At 53.0% G+C, this 21815-nt stretch overlaps 1 protein-coding gene across 11 annotated transcripts in view; it reads left to right on the top strand.

Moving 5' to 3' along the window:
• DENND2B (DENN domain containing 2B) overlaps positions 1-21815 on the top strand; it is a 222032-nt gene that overhangs the window by 194843 nt on the left and 5374 nt on the right. For 9 of the 11 annotated variants that reach the window (XM_063710961.1, XM_063710958.1, XM_063710959.1 and 6 more), the window contains 13 exons: positions 2642-2793; positions 4714-4929; positions 5826-5922; positions 6495-6539; positions 7821-8005; positions 9330-9439; positions 9649-9718; positions 12194-12253; positions 12688-12765; positions 13317-13457; positions 17825-17973; positions 21158-21335; positions 21574-21615. In XM_063710961.1, coding sequence (XP_063567031.1) covers positions 2642-2793; positions 4714-4929; positions 5826-5922; positions 6495-6539; positions 7821-8005; positions 9330-9439; positions 9649-9718; positions 12194-12253; positions 12688-12765; positions 13317-13457; positions 17825-17973; positions 21158-21335; positions 21574-21615 — 1523 coding nt within the window. The remainder of the gene's footprint in view (positions 1-2641; positions 2794-4713; positions 4930-5825; positions 5923-6494; positions 6540-7820; positions 8006-9329; positions 9440-9648; positions 9719-12193; positions 12254-12687; positions 12766-13316; positions 13458-17824; positions 17974-21157; positions 21336-21573; positions 21616-21815) is intronic. The other 2 variants (XM_063710955.1, XM_055355397.2) reach the window with 1 other exon arrangement.

Below are 21815 nucleotides of genomic sequence, written 5' to 3'. Positions count from 1 at the left end.
ATGTTAAACATTGCTGGAGAAGAGAGGCTGGCACAAGGGGCTGGGGAGGAGCAGGCCTTCCTGAAATGGAGTTTCCAGAGACAGGACCTATCTTGAGAACCTAATGTTGCTGGCTGTTTTCCCCCAGGTTGTCAGTGATGTGCACCAGCCTTGTACATGTATTACTTCCCTGGGCCTCAGTATCCTATGTCTTTTTCTTGGAGCTTTGGATTTTGTATCAATATTCAAAGCTCTTACTGTAGGGAAAAGAAGGAAGGAGGGAGTGAGGTGAAGGAGGGAAGGATGGAAAAAAAGAGGGCTAGTCTTGGGACTCATGTCACACTCAGAAGCCATTGGAAGTTGAGAAAGCTCTATCTAAAGCAGTGGTTCTCAGTCGGGGGACAACTTCACTCTTCCCTCCCTCCCTTCCTGCCTCCCTCCCTCTCTCTCCTTCCTTCCCTCTGTCCGTCCCAGAGAGCATCTGGCAGTGTCTGGAGACATTTTTGGCTGTTATAGCTAAGGAGATGCTAATGTCTCCTGGTGGATAGAAGCCAAGGTTGCCACTAAACATCCTAAAAATGGACAGGACAGTCTACCACAACAAGAATTATTCAACCCCAAATGTCAGTGGCTTGGAGAAACCCCTGGGATTGGGACAAGGCTTCCTATAGGTTGGGGATGATAATAAAGGCCCTGGCTGATCATACAGTCCAAGGCAATTTCAATTTGTTGAGCTTGGCATAAATGTTCTCCCTGCCGTGATGTGGACAGTGATGCTCTGGTCCTGTTTTAGGGGATCAGAAGACTGTGTCCTGGCATTCTCCCTTCTTAGTTCCCCCACCTCCTCACTCCTGCAGGGCATATGTTGGGGAAGGATCAAGAAGTAGAGAATCCATCCCCAACACCTCCCTAAGTACCCCACAGTGGGGTAGGCTGGAGAAAACATGCAGGGGGTGCCGGGTTTGCTATTTGGCTTCTTGCGACAGGGCTGCTGGGCCAGCTCCGCTTAGTCAGGGCTCTGGAATGGAGACAAGTCATTTTAATAGCATGACTGTGTTACAGGAAAAGGTCTGTTCCATTGCTGGGGACTCTGCTTGGAGTTGGGAATCACTTAATCCAGTCCCAAATCCCAATGACCCATCTTTGACTCATAAGTTTACAGAGATTTATATTGCTCCCACTGCAGTCTATTTAGCTGTCACTGAAATCCCTTCTTCACACCCACACCCTAACTCTGTTAGAGCATTTCCTAAATTCGTTGTGGTTCTGCATAAGTAGATGCCACAATGTGGAGGGACCTCCACTTTGGAAATGGAGGAATCTGCAAGCATATAGGGATTGGCTGTTCTCCCGTGCCCTCTCTAGGAAAGCTTCACTCTCAGCAGCCTTTGTTCCTCATCCTCCAGCTCCTTCTTCTGCCTGCTTCCTGAGGAGTGGGGTCTGAGTTCCTCTGGGGCGTAAGGCACATTCAGACATCTGTAGGACAAGTGTGGGACTCAGTGGTCACCCAGGCTCAGTCCTGCTGCTGAGCAGAGGTGCTGGAGTGAGTCCTGCTCTGCAGCAGGAAAATAGGGAAAGGGGTGCAGAGAGGGCTGTGTTCTGAGTTCCCCAGGGACCTGTTCACCCCACAGATTCTGCCACCAGGATTGAGCTAGGACTGACCCGGCCCATGGTGTTACTCTATTTTAGAAAATGTGTGTGTTGGAGGGGTGGGGGCAGGAGATACAGCTTGTGGAAAGGAGTGCCACTCAACATCTTCAAGGGCAGGGATTCTGTTTTGGACTTTACTGAGATTTTCTGGTAATGCCAATATAATGCCCGCTGCCAGAGATTTTAGAACTAGTCCTGAGAAGCAAGAACTCCCCTCACCCCCACCCTTTGGCCCAGACTCCTTCCAAGCCTTTCACACCTCCCCTGTGTCACAGCAGGAGAGTTTGTTCCAAAAGGGGAGTGTTGATGGTTCTCTTTTTGCTGAGATCAGCGGTAGAGGGAATAGACACTACAGTAGGAGAGTCATCGAACAGATCATTACTGAACACTTCCTCCTTGCTAATCACTGTTCTGTTCTGAGGTTGCCTCAGTGAACAGCACAAAACCCTGCCCTAAAAGACTTGTTGAACGGCATAGTAGGTGAGAGGGGGGCCTGGTGAAGCCCTGCTCCCTACAGTTCTGTGAGTTCCTCCATGCCCACCCTCCAAAGTAGGTCCCCAGGGAGATCCCCTGAGAGTTGGGTGAAGGGACAGCCATGTGACCTGAAAACCCTTCCTACCTTGAACTGTGTTATCTCTGGGGTGTTTGCAGCAGAGGGAAGGGAGCCAAGGAAAGACTCTTGTTGCTGGCTTTGTCCTCTGGCTGGGCACAGGCAGGGGTGGCTGAGCCAGTCTTGTGCAATCCCTGAATTTATAAAGCAGAGGCCAGGCTGAGCTGGGCTGGGGGTGGGGGGGGGGGGTGGGGGGGTGGGCTCTGCTTCTGGACTTGGAGCCAGGATCTGTTTGTAGCCTCCCCACTGCAGACGGGCAGCTGCATGACTCATGAGCTGAGGGGCCAGGCAGAAGCCATTCTCTTTGGTTCACAGGAATTCTGCTTGTTTATTTGTGTGTGTGTGAGTTCGTGTGTTTCCTTCTTCCCTTCTCCCCCTTCTCTAACTCTTCCTCCTCTGCAGGAGATCTGCCCAAGGAGAATCCATACGAGGATGTGGACTTAAAGAGCCGAAGAGCAGGACGAAAATCCCAGCAACTGTCTGAGAACTCCTTGGACTCTTTGCACAGGATGTGGAGTCCTCAGGACAGGAAGTACAACAGCCCGCCCACACAGGTAACTCAGCCCTGACGTTGGCCTGTAGGGTTAGCGTGAGGGCCACAGTGGGGGCCTGCTCTTCCAAGGCCCAGCTTCCACTCAGGCTTTTACCCTCACTAGTACTTGATAAAGGGTCTACGGCCATACCACCCTGAATGCGCCCGATCTCGTCTGATAAAGGAGGTCTCCTCAGCAAAGGACTGTGCACTCAAGGATGTCCACCATGTTGAAACCTCTGTGGACAATTGGCACCTGCTCTGAGGGGCATCCTGTCCTATCTTCTTTCCCTTCCTACACAAGCTCTGAGCTGCAAAACTCAGCCAGGAGCCCTTGCAGTCTCCTGTCTGATTATTTATCACCCTGTGGGAAACAGGAAGACAGGGCCCTAGTGGGAGTCTTGGCATTCTGCAACTCTGCCAGAAGTCATCTCAGTACTGGCATTAGGGGGCCAGGTGTAGGTCCCCAAACCACATTTGGAGAGCCAGACAGGTGTCTGTGACACCTGGAGCCAGTCCCGTGGGAGAGAGTAAGCATGAATCTTTAAGGAATGGATGGGGAGAAGGCAGAACGAGAGGAAAGGTGAAAAGCCAAAGGAAGCTCTTGGACTTCAGCTCCTTCTGTCCTTGTCCAGGGTGTCAGGAGGCAGGTGGAGAGGCTTCTCTGACCTCCCCAGGTAACTCTAATTCTCTTTGCAAATGGAAGGACCTGGATATTATATAGCATTGGCCAGATAATATAAAATGATAATATAAAAATGATTTCTTCTGGCTTTGGAATAAGGTGTTTGTTTTTATAAAAGATTTACCCCATAGCCGGGAGTGGTGGCTCACGCATGTAATCCTAGCACTTTGGGAGGCCAAGGTGGGCAGATCATCTGAGGTCAGGAGTTCAAGACGAGCCTGGCCAGTGAAACCTCATCTCTACTAAAAATACAAACATTAGCTGGGTATGATGGCACACGCCTGTAGTCCCAGCTGCTTGGGAGGCTCAGGCAGGATAATTGCTTGAACTCGGAAGACGGAGGTTGCAGTAAGCCAAGATCGCTCCACTGCACTCCTGCCTGGGCAACACAGCGAGACTCCGTCTCAAAAAAAAAAAAAAAAAAAGATTTACCCTCTAATTAGGGCTCTTTTCAAACAGGCTTCCCCTGAGTTTGCATTGCCAGATTGATTGGGTGAGAACAGGAAATTGGGAGCTGTGGAGGAAGGAGGATTTGCTGAAGAGTGAGGAGAGGCAATTCCAGAACCAGACAGTGGTTGGGTGTCTGTGGGATACTTGCCTCCTGACAGGGTCCGCGACAAGGATGGTGTCCTGGGATGAGAGGTCAGCGCATATGGAGAGAGGCAGAGAGTAGATCAGGGCTGGGGAGAGGGCAGCCAGGGCCTTGTGGGTATGGGATCCAATTCAGTGTGAGGCCTGCCTGGCCCAGCTTTGGTGGTCAGAGCCCAGAGCCCCTGTGTTCTCCATGGGAGCAGTTAGGAGGGCCAGGCTGCAGGATCTCCCAGCCCAGCAGGCTGGCCAGTAGGTTATGGCCTCTGCTGTCAGAAACCTTTTAGGATTGGCTCGGGAGCAGAAGTCCGGAAGACTGGTTCCATCACCCAGGCCCAGTAATTCTTGTCTCAAAGCTCAGGAGGACCCCCCCCAAAATTCCCACTTAGCCTTCTTTTTCCACTCAGATGAGAGCACAGGTGTTTTTAGCCTCTGCTTTCGTTTTTTGCTGGCAGTAGTGAAGCTTCCTTTAGGGAAGGCAAGTTCTAATCTGTCCCTGACCTGGCTGATTAGCAGCTAAAGTCTTAAGAGAGGGATGGAAGTTCCAGGGCAAGATGGCGGGGAGCCAGGGATGCTGGCCCTTGGCCTCTGTGTCCCCATCCCAGCAGACAGACACTGGCCAAGGCCTCTGTGGCGAGCTCCTCTCGCACGTCCTCTCCCCCACGCCAGCTTTCCCTGAAACCCAACAGCCAGTCCCTGCGCAGTGGGAACTGGTCAGAAAGGAAGAGCCACCGGCTGCCACGATTACCCAAGAGGCACAGCCATGACGACATGCTGCTGCTGGCTCAGCTGAGCCTGCCGTCCTCACCCTCCAGCCTCAATGAAGACAGCCTCAGCACCACCAGCGAGCTGCTGTCCAGCCGCCGGGCCCGCCGCATTCCCAAGGTACCCTCCCCAGAGGCAGCCCACTGGAGCCGGGCAGGTGGGCGGGCAGGCAGCCAGCCTTTCTCTTTCTTTCCTGGCTTCCTTCCTTCCCTAATCTGGACTGCTTCCTCGATTCCCTTTGAATAAATTCTGGGTCCGTGCACTGGCCTCTTTTTCATCTGATTAATTCCCCTTTCTTATCAATAAAGATGCATTAACTAACCTTGGTGCTCAGATGTTAGAGGAAGGAAAGGCTAGCCGAGGTTCCCCATTAGTAAGTGTGGTGTATGAATTTTGGGGTATCCGCACACATAAGCATTTCCAGGCTTTCAAGGACCTAGGACTCAAACAAGGGTTCTTCCTATAACTCTCAGCATTGAAGAATTTTCAGCAATGATTTTCACACATAGGCAGCCAGGCCCAAATCCCCAGCCCAAAGCAGCAGGATTTAGCCAGATGGTATTTTTAGCCTGCAAACAATGCTTGGGTATATTGGGAATTTAGCTTCTTCCTGTCGGGGCCCCAAGTTATGGCCCAGAGGGGAAAGGCTAGAATCCTTGTTCCTGTTATTGCATCTCAGAAGCTCTTTGTCTCAGTTGGTTCAATGACTCTTGGGACCCAGGAGCTACCATCCTGTCTAGTTTGATCACAGTTCCTTCCTCTGGGGAGCTAAGTTCAGTGTCCTTGTCTTGGGGCAGGAGACCACTCCTGGGGGACTAGGTATATGGAGAGCTACCATGCATGGCTGGTGAGTCACCACTTGAGGTCGGTTCTGCAGTTAGACCAGTCCTGGACCCAGCGGGTGCAATGCAGAAAGCTTGTACCATTAAGGGCAGGGATGGGCTCCTACTCAGCCTTCTTGGAAGTAGGGCAGCTGGTGTTAAGGTTACCTCACCCACCCTGCTTTTCTCACCCAGCTTGTCCAAAGAATTAACTCCATCTACAATGCCAAGAGAGGAAAGAAGAGATTAAAAAAGTTGTCTATGTCCAGCATTGAAACAGCATCACTGAGAGGTAGGCTTTGGTGCCAGAGCTGGTTCAGGTGTTTGGGGCCCTTGGGCATTAGGAATGGGAGAGGCATCAATTTACCTGTGGAGGGTAGAGCCCTGCCAGGAAATGGCCACACAGGAGGGAGGAGCAGACAGGGAAGAAAGGTCTGGGATGGGTTCCTTCAGACTTTGGGCTGTGAGGCCCTGAGTAGGGAGGTGGGTGTGGGAATCGGCTTCTGCAAAAGGAAAGGCCAGACTCACTGAGCATTGCGGTCTGTTTCCCATTTCAAATCTTGACCTCCTGGAGGCAGGGTCCATCTTTTCCAGGCCCGTAGGCCCCTCTTCTGGCTCAGCCTCCAACTCAGGCCCTCAACTTCCTTCATGGGTTTGAATATAGGATTCGCACTGCAGTGTGAGCTCTGAAGGAGCCTGGCCCCAGGCCACTCAGCTCCCTGCCTGCAGATGCCTGACCATGGGCCCAGAGTAGCCCAGAGAAGGTAGAGATCCATCCCCTGTGAGAAAAGTTGGGGTGGTGGGGGAGCAAAAAACACTGGCTGTGAGGTCCAGCAAGTATGTACTCTGCTGTTCCTTTTCCAGATGAAAACAGTGAGAGCGAGAGCGACTCTGATGACAGGTTCAAAGGTGAGGCACAGCTCCCATGAGTACGGAAGCTCTCCCAGCAGGGCTGCAGGGAATCAGCCTTCCCTTCCGATGCATGCGTGGTTCCAGTGTCCCTAACCGGCCTGATGTGGAGAGGTGACAGACAGGCCAGATACCAGAACAATAGAGCAGGGAGCCACAGGGAAGTCTGTCCTTATAGACATGTGAGCTCAGCCCTGCAAGGTTAAATCCAGATGTCTCCCTTTGCCAAATGTAAGGGTGGTGACCTGCCCAAACTGTCCCAAGCCATTGTCCATGGGAGTTGGGTGCTAGATTTGCCTGGTAAATGTTGTAGATCTCAGCCGGGCGCGGTGGCTCATGCCTGTAATCCCAGCACTTTGGGAGGCCAAGGCGGGCAGATCATGAGGTCAGGAGTTCGAGACCAGCCTGGCTAAGATGGTGAAACCCCCATCTCTACTAAAATAATACAAAAATTAGCCAGGCACGGTGGCGGGCGCGTGTCATACCAGCTACTTGGGAGGCTGAGGCAGGAGAATCACTTGAACCCGGGAGGCGGAGGTTGTAGTGAGCTGAGATCATGCCACTGCACTCCAGCCTGGGCGACAGAGCAAGACTCTGTCTCAAAAAAAAAAAAAAATTGTAGATCTGGAGGGTCAGAGAGGGGTACAGAAGATTACAAGGACCTCTTCTGGCAAAAAATGTGCCGTAGACTGAGGAAACTGTTTCTCTGGAGGCCCTGCAACCCCCCATCTCCCCTGTCCCCAGAGAGGAGCCTGAAAAGGTTCTGGAACCTTCACATTCCAGGGTCCTTGGATAAATCTTTGTGCTTTCTCTACTGGGAAGCCCTGCCTAGGACTTCCTGGATGATTATCCTCTCATCCCCAGGCAAATGGGCAAGTGGACTTTGGATGTAGGAGCATGGACAAGGCTCAAGTCCTGCTAGGGGCCCAAGGATGAAGCCTTCGTGGATGTTCGTGTATTCTAGTACTTTTGGTACAGGGACAGAGTGGGTGCCAAGATACATCCCTGGGTTTGCCTGGCCTCGGCAGTCCTCCTGCCCCAGCTCAGTCTCCAGAGGCTCCAGGAGGACCAGGCCCACAGCTTCCTGTGTCAGGGTAGAGTCTTTGTGCAGGGGTCAGCACCTTGTGCCTGCCGGTCCTCCTGCACTGCGAGCTGGGGATGGTATCAGACTAGGCTCACGTACTTAAAAGTGCTCCACAGCAATGGAGCCCTGAGCCAGGGGTAGAGGAGTTAACATGAGGCCCGTGAGGGTCCATTCCCTGATGTGCAACCTGCCTCCAGCCCACACACAGCGCCTGGTCCACATCCAGTCGATGCTGAAGCGCGCCCCCAGCTATCGCACGCTGGAGCTGGAGCTGCTGGAGTGGCAGGAGCGGGAGCTTTTTGAGTACTTTGTGGTGGTGTCCCTCAAGAAGAAGCCATCGCGAAACACCTACCTCCCCGAAGTCTCCTACCAGTTTCCCAAGGTGAGGCCTTCTCTCTCCCCACCTTGCCCATATTCCCCCTTTTCCATCCTCTGTCCGCCAGGCCTATCTGGGGAAGGAGAGAGATCTTGTTCATCATACGTCCTCACCGAGCTGCCACAGCCCTGAACCTGCCTCCTCTCAGCCAGGAGGGAAGACAGGGCTGCAGCGGGGATGGGTTTGGGTCAGTGCTTGTTCAAAGGATGAGGACTGAGAAAGAACCTCTCAATGTGCTTATAATAAAATCCAGAACAATTGAATACCATACAGTTCACCCACTTAATGTATACAGTTCAGTGTTTGGGTGTATTCACAGAATTGTGCAATCATCACCACAGTCAATTTTAGAACATTTTTATCACCCCAAAGAGAAACTCTGCACCCACTAGCTGTCACTCCGCCCTTCTCCCACCAGCCTGTCTCTCACTCCGCCTTCTCTGCTTGTCGCCAGCCAGCCTGGCCTCCCTCTTCTTCCTCTCACACTCAACCTCTCTCTCTCTGCCATTGCCTCTGCCAGGAACGTGCTTTCTCCAGCTCTTCACATGGCTGCTGGCTCCTTCTCATTTCTCAGGCTCTGCTCAAGTAGGACCTCTTTCAGGAGGTCTGTCCAGACGCCTGCATGGAGCCCCTCCCCTGCCCAGCTTGCTCTGGTACATCACCCTGCTTATTGTTATTTATTTATTTTTTTATTCGAGACGGAGTTTCGCTCTTGTTGCAGAGGCTGGAGTGCAATGGCGCTATCTCGGCTCACTGCAATCTCTGCCTCCTGGGTTCAAGCGATTCTCCTGCCTCAGCCTCCCAAGTAGCTGGGATTACAGGCATGCGCCACCACTCCTGGCTAATTTTGTATTTTTAGTAGCGACGGGGTTTCTCCATGTTGGTCAGGCTGGTCTCGAACTCCCAACCTCAGGTGATCTGCCAGTCTCGGCCTCCCAAAGTGCTGGAATAACAGGCATGAACCACCGCGCCCGGCCACCCTGCTTATTTCTTTTTTAAGCCCCCCTCTGAGATGTTGTGGTTGACCATCTCACTCTGCTGACCAGAATGTGTAAGGTCGGGGACCTTGTCCCCTTTGTTTTCCATTGAGAGCCAAGAGCCCTGGCACATAGCACCGTGTCAGATGCCATATAGAAAGCACTCTGCTGGCATTTATTGAATGAATGAATGATGACTCTGGGCTCTGTAAGAATTCGGAGTGGGACAAGGGTTGCTGAGATCATGCCCGCTGGTCAGTGGCATCTAGGGCCCTCAGGGGAGGAGGGGCTTCTCAGCCACCACCACCCACCCTCAGGTTCCATGTCATCTCCTGGTTCCTTCTTCCCTGCAGCTGGACCGACCCACCAAGCAGATGCGAGAGGCAGAGGAAAGGCTCAAAGCCATTCCCCAGTTTTGCTTCCCTGATGCCAAGGACTGGCTTCCTGTGTCAGAGTATAGCAGGTGAGGCCTGGCCTGGCCTGAGGGAGGAAGGGGCATAGCCTTCTTTACCCCCATAGCAGTGGGCACCTGAGTGGGGCCTGCTCTAGTCTCATCCTCTCCTACAGCAACCTGGCCCTTCACCCCACCCTGAAAATGACGGTCCCTATTCTTGGGGGCTGTTTCCTAGGTCCTCTCACACCTCCCTGATGCCAGACCTCTCTTTGTTCCAGTGAGACCTTTTCTTTCATGCTGACTGGGGAAGATGGCAGCAGACGCTTTGGCTACTGCAGGCGCTTACTGGTGAGTGAGGCCATTCGGTCCTCAGGCCGGCAGGCAGGGGATAGGCCAGGGTGTGTGTGTGTGTGTGTGTGCATGTGTGCGTGTGTGTGCCCTTCTGCAATTTTAGCTTGTATGAAATCCTATGTTATGCTTCCTGAGGCCACCCTGAACCCCCTGCCAACACACACACATTCACAGGTGAGGCCACCCTGGGAGAGCAGGGCTCAGAGTGGTGCTTCTGAGGGGGCCTTAGGATCGGAGATTATCTGGAGTAAGGAGAGGGAGTGGGTTTTCATGTCTTTTTAGTTTTTCTCTACTTTTTCATCATTTCCCTTGGGATCATGGGCTCTGATTGCTGGTCTCTGGTTGCAGGATCGAATCGCCCCCAGCAGTATGTGTATATGCATCAGATTAGGTGAGGGACAACCTTCCTCACCCCCATACCTGGCCAGCCTGTAGTGGGGAGGAGGCCTGTCTGTGGTGTGGTGGGGCTGGAGATTGGGCAGGGACAGAGACATACCTTCTCTGGGAATCTGAGAGAGATACCTTGAATCTAGGGGAAAGGGATTGGGTTTTGAAAATGTTAGCCATTTTGTAAAGAGAAGTCCCTCACCATTTCCCTTCCCATTAGTCCTGGGAAATAGATTGGGTAGAGGCTCAGAGCCTGGCCCCTGCTGCACTCCCAGCTTGGAGCTACTGGGTTGTTGACAATGTTTTGGGGTTTCCAGGCCTTAGCAAGAGAAAGCCTCCCCAGATACCAGTCTAGGGGTAGATGAAGGGGGCAGGAGCCCTGAAGGAAAGATTTGGGGCCAGTCATTCATTCATTCAGAAACACTTATCATCCCTTATCAGAAGCCCTGACGTATTGAGAGTCAGGCACGTGCTAAGGGCATATAAAGATGAGTTTAACATGGATCTCCCTCTCGAGGAACTTTAGATGGCCTGTTACAGGAGATTGGACTTTCAACACAGGAGGGAAGGGCCAAGGGAATAAGAGGGAATAAACGTTGTTTAGAACCTGTCACATTCCAAGCTAGATGCTTCAAGTATGTCTTTTAAAAGAAAATGATCACAATAGCCCATGGGTTATTATTATCCCTGATCCATAGATTGGGAAGTCAAAACTCAGAGGTAGAATGACTTGCCCAAGGTCATACAGAACCAGAAGGGAAGTCATTTGTCACCAATTTGTACTCTTGGATCACCCCCAGAGGATGGACTGGGGAGAAGGGGTGTGGGGAGGTAGAATGCCCATGGAGAGGCAAAGGGCATATGCACAGGAGTGATGCCAGGTGGTGAGCCAGGCAGAGGCCAGCATGCCTCTGGCCGCCTGGGCCTCCCAGGCTTGGAAGGAGTGTTGCGAAGGCTGCCTTTGCTGGAACGTAGATGGAGCAGAGCTGCTCCTTTGCAGTGGGGCTGCTGCCCCCAGGGAAGAGCGTGTTTGTCCTGGCGTGCTCAGAGAGGGCCTGGGCTGGGTCTCTGCCAAGGGGGCTGGCACTAGCTCGGCATTCCTGCAGATTGGACACAATGATTCTAACCCAAATCCCACATACTTGATTTAATCACTTGGGGCTTTAGGGGAGGCGGGGGAGAGGGAAAGAGACAGGAGTGAGTTTCAGGCCTAATATGGACAAAAACAGATTCTGCCTTCTCTTTAGATCTGTGACGTGTGGCCAGCAGGTTTGGAGACTGAAATAGCCCCATCTGCATTTGCTTAGCAGCCTGCATGAGGGGCCAGCACCTGCTGCTCTGCTCCCTCCCCACTCGGACTTGCCAGGCCCTCCAGGCCTCTGAGTCCTGCTGGAGAAGGCACTGCAGCCTGCATGGGGGCTCCGGGCCTGGGAGCTCTCAGTGCATGTCTCCCCTTTAGCTACCCACCTTTTTTTTTTTTTAGACAGAGTTTCACTCTTGTTGCCCAGGCTGGAAGTACAATGGTGTGATCTTGGCTCACTGCAACCTCCACCTCCCGGGTTCAAGCGATTCTCCTGCCTTAGCCTCCTAAGTAGCTGGGATTACAGGCACATGCCACTATGACCGGCTAATTTTGTATTTTTAGTGGAGGTGGGGTTTCTCCATGTTGGTCAGGCTGGTCTCGAACTCCCAACCTCAGGTGATCCACCTCCCTTGGCCTCCCAAAGTGCTGGAATTACAGGCGTGAGCCACCGCGCCTGGCCATGCCTACCTTTTAAGTCCCATTCTTCTTTTGCTCCTTTACTCCATAGCAAACCTCTACCCAGTGTCTTTGTTTTCTTTCCTTCCTGTCAGAAAGCAGCAGGCTTTAGGGGTAAGACAGCCAAACAGGGCCAAAGCAAACTCCTGGCTCCACAGCTTCTAGATAGGTGGCCTTAGGCAATGGCTTTATCTTTTTGAACTCAATTGCCTCATCTATAAAGGGGATAATAATCCCTCTCTCACAAATCTCTTGTAAAGTTCCAAGCCCAGGAGTCAGGTATAGCAAATGTTCAATAAATAGTAGCTCCCATCTCTTGTTTTCAGTTTGCTCTCTTAGAATGGAGGTGGATCAAGAAAGGGAGAAAAGAAGCAAAAAAAGGAATGGTATGCCGAATGTGCCCTATGGGGCTAAAAAGCTACAATGGCTCGCTCCTAAGGATGTACCCTAGTCCTTCCCATCTGCTGGGGTCCCAGCCTCAGGGATATGAATCCACAGACACCCTGTAGCCTCTGCCAAACTGCTTTGCCCTTTGCCAGACCCTGTCAGCGTCCTCCTGGGAGGAAGGGTGGAGCCTGTGTGGAGCCTGGCAGGAGCCTGGTACCTGGTGCTGGGAGACCCTGCAGAGCTGAGGCCTGTCCTGAGAGTGGTGGCTTTTCCTTCAGGGCTCTGGTTGCAGAGAGGTTTAGAGGAGGCTTAGAGTCTTCCTCCACTAGAAGGGCAGTCCTTACTCCTCCGTTCCCAAGGAAAAGGAGCCAGAAATGGTAATCATGCATTCTCTGTGTCTGTCTCTCTCCTCCTCCTCCTTGTCCTGGCCCAGCCAAGTGGGAAAGGGCCCCGGTTGCCAGAGGTGTACTGTGTCATCAGCCGCCTTGGCTGCTTCGGCTTGTTTTCCAAGGTAAGAGGCTCTGGCAGGCTTCCCTCCCCGTCCCCCAGCTGACAGCTCCCACAGGAGTATCTGCAGCCAGCTTAGATGAGAAAACCACCTGTGACTGTGAGCGAGCGGGAGACAGAATGCAGGAGCAAGTACCAGTGAGCTCTCTGACACCCTCCCATTCCCCAGCCTGGTTCTCTACCCAGCTGGCTGGCATTTCCCCAGCTCCTGTGCTGGCAGTGTCTGCCCCTGTCACAGCCCACCCTGGGCCCTGGGCAGAGCCAGAGTCCTTGGGGAAGCAGGAGCGCCCAGGGAGCTGACTCTTGGGTGGTATTTCCTTTGCCCAGCTACTCCGCTCTTGGGGACTGAAGCAAGGCCAGTTAGGGAACAGAGGAGTCACTGAGTGCCAAGGAAAACGGGAAGGGTAGAGTGTGCAGATCCTGGCAAGACCACCTTCCCATCTCCCAGCTTCTGGGCTAGCCTGGTCAGATGCTTGGCTGCCCTCTTCTCTGCCAGGAGGGGGAAGGGCAGTGCCCTGACACCCTTCCTCTTTGGGCTGCTGGCGGTGGGCACAGGTCCTAGATGAGGTGGAGCGCCGGCGTGGGATCTCCGCTGCATTGGTCTATCCTTTCATGAGAAGTCTCATGGAGTCGCCCTTCCCAGCCCCAGGGAAGACCATCAAAGTGAAGACATTCCTGCCAGGTGCTGGCAATGAGGTAGGGATTTCTGCACCCTCTTCTCTCGGGCTACGGGCTGGGGTGGCAGGAGGACCATGCTGGCCAAGGTCGTAGTCTTTGGGGGGTGCAGGGCACGGTCCCTCCTTAGTCAACCATGTCGGTGTACCCCATCACTAGGAACCAAAACAGCAAACAATAGGAATGTACATGTTGTCCAGCCCTCTGTTCCTCCCAGGGGCCTTCCCTGACCCATTTGGACTAAACTGCATTCCACCTGCCTTCCTTTTGTTCATTCATTGAACAGTTACTGAATGTGTGCCATCTCACAATCAGGGATTGCGCCAGACCTCAGAGCAGAGTCAGAGGTAGAGGGACGTGGCTCTGTCCTCATGAAGTTTGTAGTCTAGTGGGAGATACTGCTATTATAAACACTTTTACATATAAATAGATAATTCCTAAATGTGTTACAAGCCAAGTGAAAGCACAGGACCTTATGAGAGTGTGAAACAGGGGAGTCTGCTTTAAATAAGGGGCCAGGGAAGGTCTCCTCTGAGAAAGTAACACTTTATCAGAGACCTAAGTGGTGAGTGGGGGCAACGAAATGAAGCAGGAGGAGGGAGATGGAAAGAGAAGGATATGAACGGGAGAAGATTATTCTAAGTAGAGGAACCAGCATCTGCAAAGGCAAAAGTTGGGCAAGTGCAAATGCTGGTCAGAGGGTTGATGGGGTGGGGGTAGAGGGGTGGGTTGGCAGGCAAGAACCCAATCACAATGTCCCTGCTAGGCCAAGTTAAGGATTTGGGGTTTTATCTAAAGCAGGGGTATGATAAGATCTGACGTATGTTTTCATTTCATTTTATTTTTTTAAGACAGGGTCTCACTCTGCCACCCATATTGTGCAGTGGTGCTGGAGTGCAGTGGTGCTATCATGGCTCACTGCAGCCTCACCCTCCTGGGCTCAAGCGATCCTCCCACTTCAGCCTCCTGAGTAGCTGGGACTACAGGCGTGTACCACCAAACCCAGCTGACTTTTGTATTTTCTATAGAGACAGGGTTTCACCCTGTTGCCCAGGCTGGTCTTGAACTCCTGGACTCAAGCAATCCTCCCACCTCCCCCTCCCAAACTGTAGGGACTACAGGCGTGAGCCACCTGTGGCCAGCTGATACATGTATTCAAAGCCCACTGTGGCTGCCATGTAGATAATGGTCGGAGTGAAAACAGGGAGACCAGCAGGGATACTGTTGCGGCACTACGGGTAAGAGATGATGGCAGCTTTGGATTAAGATGTGGTAGAACAGGGGAAGGGAAGTAGATGGATTTTAGAATTAGGACCAATAGCACTTTGTGTTTGATTGGAAATAGGGAGTAGTTGTTACAGAGACTGTAAGGCTGACTCCCAGTTTTCTGGCTGGAGCCCCAGGGTAGATGATGGAGCCACGTACTGAGATGGGAGCTCGTGAAGGAGAAGCAGGTAATGAGGAGGAAGAGCAAGAGTCCAAATGTGTACATGTCAAGTTTGAGATGCCCATGAGACCCCCAAAAGAAGGTATTTAGTAGCAAAGAGTGTAAATAGGGAAGAGAAGAGAGCCCAGTATGGGGTCCTCCTCAGTCCTGGGGAACCCCAACGTGCAGAGGCCCTGCAGGAGAGGAACACTCAGGAGAGGGCTGCGGCTCAGGAGCACCTCAAAAAGGAAGCCGTGATCTGGATCAGGAACCACCAAGAGGTCAGGATGAGGCGTGGCAAGATCTTGACAAGTGCAGGGGCCCAGAAGTTGGGCTGGAGTGAGTTGAGAAGTGATGGGTGTGAGGAAGTGGAAACAGCCTGTGTAGACATCTTCTCAAGATTGCATGGCTGTGGAGAGAAATAGGGAAGAGGGCAGCAATTGAAATGTGGAACTAGGGAAGCTTGTTAGGGATGGTTGTTTGTATGCTGGTGGGAATGGCTGCCAGAGGATGAGGTTCGAGCTGCAAGAGGAGGAGGGGCTAGCAGAGAGTACTGAGAAGATGTGGGTGTTAGGCTCCATGGAGGGCTTGGTGTTTATTAGGAGAGGAGGGAGTGGCTTAGTAGATTTTGGATTCTCATCTGATGGCTTTGCTTTTCTCAAAGTAGAAAAGGTCAGACCGGGCACCGTGGCTCATGTGCTTGTAATCCCAGCACGTTGGGAGGCTGAGGCGGGAGGATCACTTGAGGTCAGGAGTTCGAGACCAGCCTGGCCAACATGTTGAAACCCTGTCTCTTCCAAAAATACAAAAAAAAAAAAAAAATTGCCAGGTGTGGTGGTGCATGCCTGTAATCCCAGCCACTCGGGAGGCTGAGGCAGGAGAATCTCTTGAACTCAGGAGGTGAAGATTGTAATGAGTCAAGATTGCACCACTGCACTCCAGCCTGGGCGACAAAGTGAGACTCCATCTCAAAAAAATATATATGTCAAAATAGAAAAGGTCATCCTTTGAGAGTAAGAGGTGGATGTTGGGTTCTAGGAGAGGGAAGAATAAATAAATTAGTTGTAGAGAGTGGGAGAGGGACTGACTAAAAAAGCATACCAGGCTTGCTGAGCAGTGGCAAATCCTAGCTTGAGGGCTTTCTCCTCGCCTCTTTTCTCCCCCTCATTTAGAGGAACTTTAGGCTTCATGGTGGCTGTGGGGCACAGGATAGGGGACCCTTCCCTTATAGCCCAGCATCATGCCTGGGAGCTCTTCATGGTCTGGCCCTGGCCACCTCACTGGGCTCTCGTCTTCTGACTTGATACTTAGTGTTGCCTCAACCCTACTTCCTTTTGCCTAGAAGACACTTCTTTTCTCTTTGGGGAGTCAAGTACCTTGTGCTCTGAGAGGCTCCCCTGACCTCTCCCCACCCACATGAGCTTGGCTGCCCTTCTAGATGTCCTGCCTGTCCCTGTGCAGATGTTGGTCACATCTGCCTCTGTCCTGACACTGGACTCCCAGGCTGTAACTGCTCAGCTCCTTCAGCCCCCTGGGCTTGATCTCCTTGAAGGCAGGGATGCATGGAACAAGGCCAGGAGTGGGAGCAGCCTGTGTGAATTCTCAATCCCTGGGGGAAGGGGGAGGGTTGGGCCCGAGGGACAGTAGGGACTGGGGCTGGGTGCTAGAGAGCAGAGCCTGTTGGGCTGCATGCAGGGAGCTTGCGAATTTTGGGGCGGCGACAGGGCCTGGAGCAGGTATAAAGGGTTCTGGCATCATTGTGGTACTTCTTTCTGTGAGCCCACATTCACTGACCATTTGGGGTGTACCCAGCATCTGGCGGATCACTGGGCCTTCTGGGAGTACACCATCAGGCGGGAGAGACAGTGGACACAGACCGTTACCATGCCCTGTGCCCATTTTGCTGCTTCTCTGGGGCCCAGAAGGATGGATGCTGAGTTAGGAGTTAGAACTCCTTCACTTGCTTAGACTCTGAGGAACAAATGAGATGACGTGGGTATAAAAACTCCTTGTAAAGCATTACCTTTGATGCCATGGGGCAATGAGAGAGAACTGGTTTCTCACCCTAGTTTTCAGGAGGCCTGCACATCTATGCTGCACACACATGCTGCGGGACCAAGGAGGAGGCCAGGCAGACCCCAGGGACAGCTGCTTTGGCACGGCCTGAGCGTCAGCAGTTCCTCCTGCCCTCACCGCTGGAGTCACTCACTACCTTCCACCCCTGTGACTCCCCCAGAGAAGTGGCTCTCTGAGCTGTGGCACTCACCTTGGGAGCAGCCTTTGGAGGAAAGAGGGCCAGGCCTGGCCCTGATAAGACAGTCCTGCTTCCTGGCAAGGTTGCAGAATGGCCAGCCCTTTGCTTGTGTTTTCCTTGTGACTGGCACGGGACTTAGGGTGATGGAGATAAAGGCCAGGATAGCAGGACAAACAGCCTCTGGAAGGAAACTCTTTCTGCAGGAAAGGGAGGGGGACAGGGGCAACAAGGACCCCAGCATTGCCCTTCCAGAGGCAATGGCTGGGATTAGACTCCTGGGATGCAGAGATGCCTGGAGAGCAGTGGGGTCTAGTCAGCACTGGGGGCTCAGACCTTTGTCTGGGGAGGTGGGCAGGAGGACCCTAGAGATGTGACTGTGTGGTTCCCTTCTTCTCCCTATCTCTAAGAGCAGTCAGCTCTCCTCTCTTCCCGAGGTCCCGATGGATGGCCCCTCAACTCCTTCCTTCTGGAGCCTTCCCCGCTTTCACAGGCAGCCCTCTTGCCCACAGGCTGGGTGTTCGAGTGCTACGAGAGCAGAGCTGTAGTCCGAGGGATGGAGAAGAGGGGTTTACTGCATAGCAGGGTAGATGAGAGACCTGGAAAAGAGCAGGTTGGAAGGGGAAAGCAGCCTCCAGTTGCTTCGTGGAGGGCCGGAGGGCAGCACCCACTTGGCTGGCCCCGGCCCACTTTCCCATCGCTCTCCTGCAGGTGTTAGAGCTGCGGCGGCCCATGGACTCAAGGCTGGAGCACGTGGACTTTGAGTGCCTTTTTACCTGCCTCAGTGTGCGCCAGCTCATCCGAATCTTTGCCTCACTGCTGCTGGAGCGCCGGGTCATTTTTGTGGCAGATAAGCTCAGGTAGGGCCCAGCTGGGCAAGGAAGCAGAAGGGAGGGGGGAAGGCACGCCCACAAGCGAATCAGCAAGTGTTCAGGAGCCTAAGCATGCGCCGGAGACCAGTGCTGGAGTGGGGCTGTGCGTAGGGAGATGGAAGACTAGGTGGAAAGGTAGCACCCCTGTGTGGGTGAGGGAGCAGGGTTTGGGAGTACACAGATGGCAGGATTGAGAACCCTGTGGAGGGCTTGGCCTGAGGGGAGAGGGAGGGACATTTCTTCCTTTGCAACAGCCAAGACTGTGCAGGTGCCGGGATATGTAAAGGGAAAAGGTTAAGAAATTGAGATTTTTGGCGGATGGTTGCATTTCTTCTGGAGGGGGAGGCAAAGCCATCTCAATGGGATGCTGAGTTTGAGGAAAGAGCTGCTGTGAGGAAGGGGCAAGAGCACTGACCGGGGACAGTGTGAGGAATGCTGAGCCAGCCAGCGAGGGTCCTGTGGAGGGTGTCCCCTGGAGAAGGCAACTGCAGTGGCCCAGGGCTGGGCAATGGAAGGCCTGGGGAGAAGGATGCGATGGGGGCATTGAGGTGCAGAGAGGAGAGTGGGTGAGGAAGGCTGGCCAGCCCACACCGAGAAACAGATGATGTGCAGGGTCTGGAGGTGCCAGGGAAGTCGGGGAGCTGGTTTAGGAGGAGTAAGAAAAGAGCTGGATGGGTCACAGGTCTTGGTCTGAAATGCTGGCATTTATGATTTTAGAGGTAGAGGTGTCGAGAAGGTCTGGTGGTGGCCATGGGAGGCGTGGCAGAAGTGATGGTCACTGGACGTGAGGCAGTTTAGGAAGTAAGAAGTCGGAGCTCTTCTAGACAGCCAAGGTTTAAAAAAGAAAAAATTTTATGTCAGTGGTGGTTAGGGGGTGACACAGGCAAGGGACAAGTGATACGGCTCCTATGAGTGGAGGAACACTAGGGTTTTTGGTTCTTATGCTGGTTTAGATAAAACGACACCGACACACGTGGAGTGGTTTTAAGGAGCGGAGAGTTTAATAGGCAAGAAGGAAAGAAGAAAGGCAGAAAGAAGAAAGTACAGAGACAGAGGGAGAGAGGCTCCAAAGCCGAGAGAGGGAACCCCAAGTGTTGTGGATACCAGCCAGTTTTATAAGAAGGCTGGAGGAGGCGGTGTTTGATTTGCATAGGGCTTAGGGGATTGGTTTGACCAGGCATGTCATTCATGTAGCCCCCCCTCCCCCCCCCCCCCCACGGAAGCTGGCCCTCCCATCCTAGCCTTTTAATATGCGAATGTAGGGCGCCTGATGTTCTACACACATGGGAATATGCGGGGCAGCCATGCTGCTAGGCACCTGTGGGGGCAAGGGCAAGAGGACAACGGTGGGAATTGCCATGTTGGGTGGACCCAATTTCTGATGGTCTGCATTTGCATATCAAAGGTTGCCTGCCTGGCTGTAAGAGCCGGGGCTTGCTTTCCAGACAAGAAACATTTTTGAGCTGCTTTAAAGGAAATGAGGTACAGTGGCTCACGCCTGTAATCCCAGCACTTTGGGAGGCCGAGGTGGGCAGATCACAAGGTCAAGAGATCGAGACTCTCCTGGCCAACATGGTGAAACCCTGTATTAGCTAGGCCTGTAGTCCCAGCTACTCAGGAGGCTGAGGCAGGAGAATTGCTTGAATCCAGGAGGTGGAGGTTGCAGTGAGCGGAGATTGTGCCACTGCACTCCAGCCTGGGAGTGAGACTCTGTCTCAAAATAAATAAATAAATAAAAATTTAAAAATTTTTTTTAAAAAAGGAAACAAAAACTTTTCCTCTCTGTGTAAAATAATTTCTTAATAAGTCCTACAACAACAGGATGGGTTATTGGCAACATATTACATATTGTTTTGGTCAAAGAATCCATCCCAAGCAGTGGTTTCTCTAGAGTGGTCATTTGGACATTGATTAAGCCACCTTAAATGTCAGGTGCTCAGAGGAGGGCAGTGAAGGAAAATCCCCGTTCTGGTTTGTCCTCCAATAAGTCCTGAATCCCTGGGGTATTTCCTTCCGTATGTATGAGGGAGCAGTTGAGAGGAGCCCGAGAAATGAACTCCCGATTGCCTTCAGAGGGACAGGAACGCAGGCCCATCCTCAGCCCAGGAGAAGAAAGGAGGAAGAAAAACCAGAGCTGCTGACTTTTCCATAGAGCACCAGGGTTTAGAAAGGAAAACTGCCCCTCACTTGTTCCCATCACAGCCTCAGTGCTTCTGTGTCTCACACTTCTAGGTGTTTTGTGGGCCCATCAGGCCCTTGTGAAGAAATCTAGCCCAACAGCTGGAATGAGCTGGGTACAGCAGTTCCAAGAGGCCCCTCCTGTGTGCCAGCCATGGTCATTGTCAGCCAACAAAGCCCCTGACTGCCCAGCTTTGGTGCCCTGGCCTGGCCTGAACTTAGTGGCCCCTAAGAGAGCCTGGACCATGAGGTTTCTTTTCCTGAAGGTTCTACCCTCTAATTCAGGGCTGAGCTTCCTCTTTGCCACCCTGCCCCCCCCAGCCCAGCTCCCGTGGGGCTGTGAATACAGCTATTGTTTCCTGTGGTTGCAGCTGCCTCTGAGCACATTCCAGGACCATTCTGGGAGGGACGATCCCAAGGTCTTGTTCTTGGCCTGGCCGGGTATTCAAGTTCTGCCAATCTGGGGTCTTGGAAAAGATGTCCTTCCTGTTCTGCCTGGGGTCTGCCTCTGGCTGGAGAGGGGAGGGGTAGGTCCAGCCAGCTCATGATCCGTTGCTGATGTTTTAGGTTTTCCACAAGTTCTTTGTCCCTCTTGCCTAGTTCTGATGTGGGGTGGGAGAGGGTACCCACGATCTGCATTCACTGGCCCTAGGGGTTTACAAAACCTCCTGCCTCCTCAGCCACGGGCCCACTGATGTGCCCCCCAAACCCGAGACAGCCCTTTTCCAGATCTTTGTCAGATGACTGTCCTGCGGGTTGCTGCATACCTTCCTGGCTGTTTGCAGGTACAATTTCCCTAAGAGAGTAGCATTGTTGTCCTTGAGGCGCTACACAGTGGGAAAGTGGGGACTTCACCAGTTTGCAGGGTCCCTGAGCCCCATTAGCATTTTTGTTGCACTGGGAGGTTTACGATCAAAGGCTGTCCTGAGCCTCCAGCGAGCTCTAAGTTCCTGGGCCTGGGCTCAGGTACTCTGTCTCTCTGTCTGCCCATCAGTACACTCTCCAGCTGCTCCCACGCGGTGGTGGCCTTGCTCTACCCCTTCTCCTGGCAGCACACCTTCATTCCTGTCCTCCCGGCCTCCATGATTGACATCGTCTGCTGTCCCACCCCCTTCCTGGTTGGCCTGCTCTCCAGCTCCCTCCCCAAATTGAAGGAGCTGCCTGTGGAGGAGGTGGGCCACTGGGGGAACCAGCTGGGGGGAAGGGTGGAGGGGGAAGCAGGTGCTGGGATCTTACTTGTGGCCCCTCGGCCTCTTTACCAGGCTCTTATCCTTTCTCCCTGGGAGGTCTATCCCCGGCTGGAGTACTTCCTGTTATCTGACCCTGGGAACCTGGGAGGTCTGGAGGCCTGGCAGAGGGCATTGCGGGACTCATGCCCTGAGCCACTCTGCTAATGACTCCTTTTCTCAGGCGCTGATGGTGAATCTGGGATCTGACCGATTCATCCGACAGGTAAGAGGGTGGGTGCTTGCTAGAGTTGGGCTCCTGAGCACCCTGCACCATCACACACACTACTCAACCTTCACAACCTGTTTGTTGAGCTCTCTGGGTTCAGTACTACTCACAGACTAGTCAAGGGTGGGGAGAAGCTGGTCTTGGAATCCTTGACCTTAGCAGGGTCTGCCTTTCCAGTGACATCATGAGCTTCTAGA

The sequence above is a fragment of the Gorilla gorilla genome, chromosome 9 (assembly GCF_029281585.2).
Source record: "Gorilla gorilla gorilla isolate KB3781 chromosome 9, NHGRI_mGorGor1-v2.1_pri, whole genome shotgun sequence".
Lineage (NCBI taxonomy): Eukaryota > Metazoa > Chordata > Mammalia > Primates > Hominidae > Gorilla > Gorilla gorilla.
Note: the sequence above shows the minus strand (reverse complement) of the source record. Positions and strands in the feature narration are given on the sequence as shown.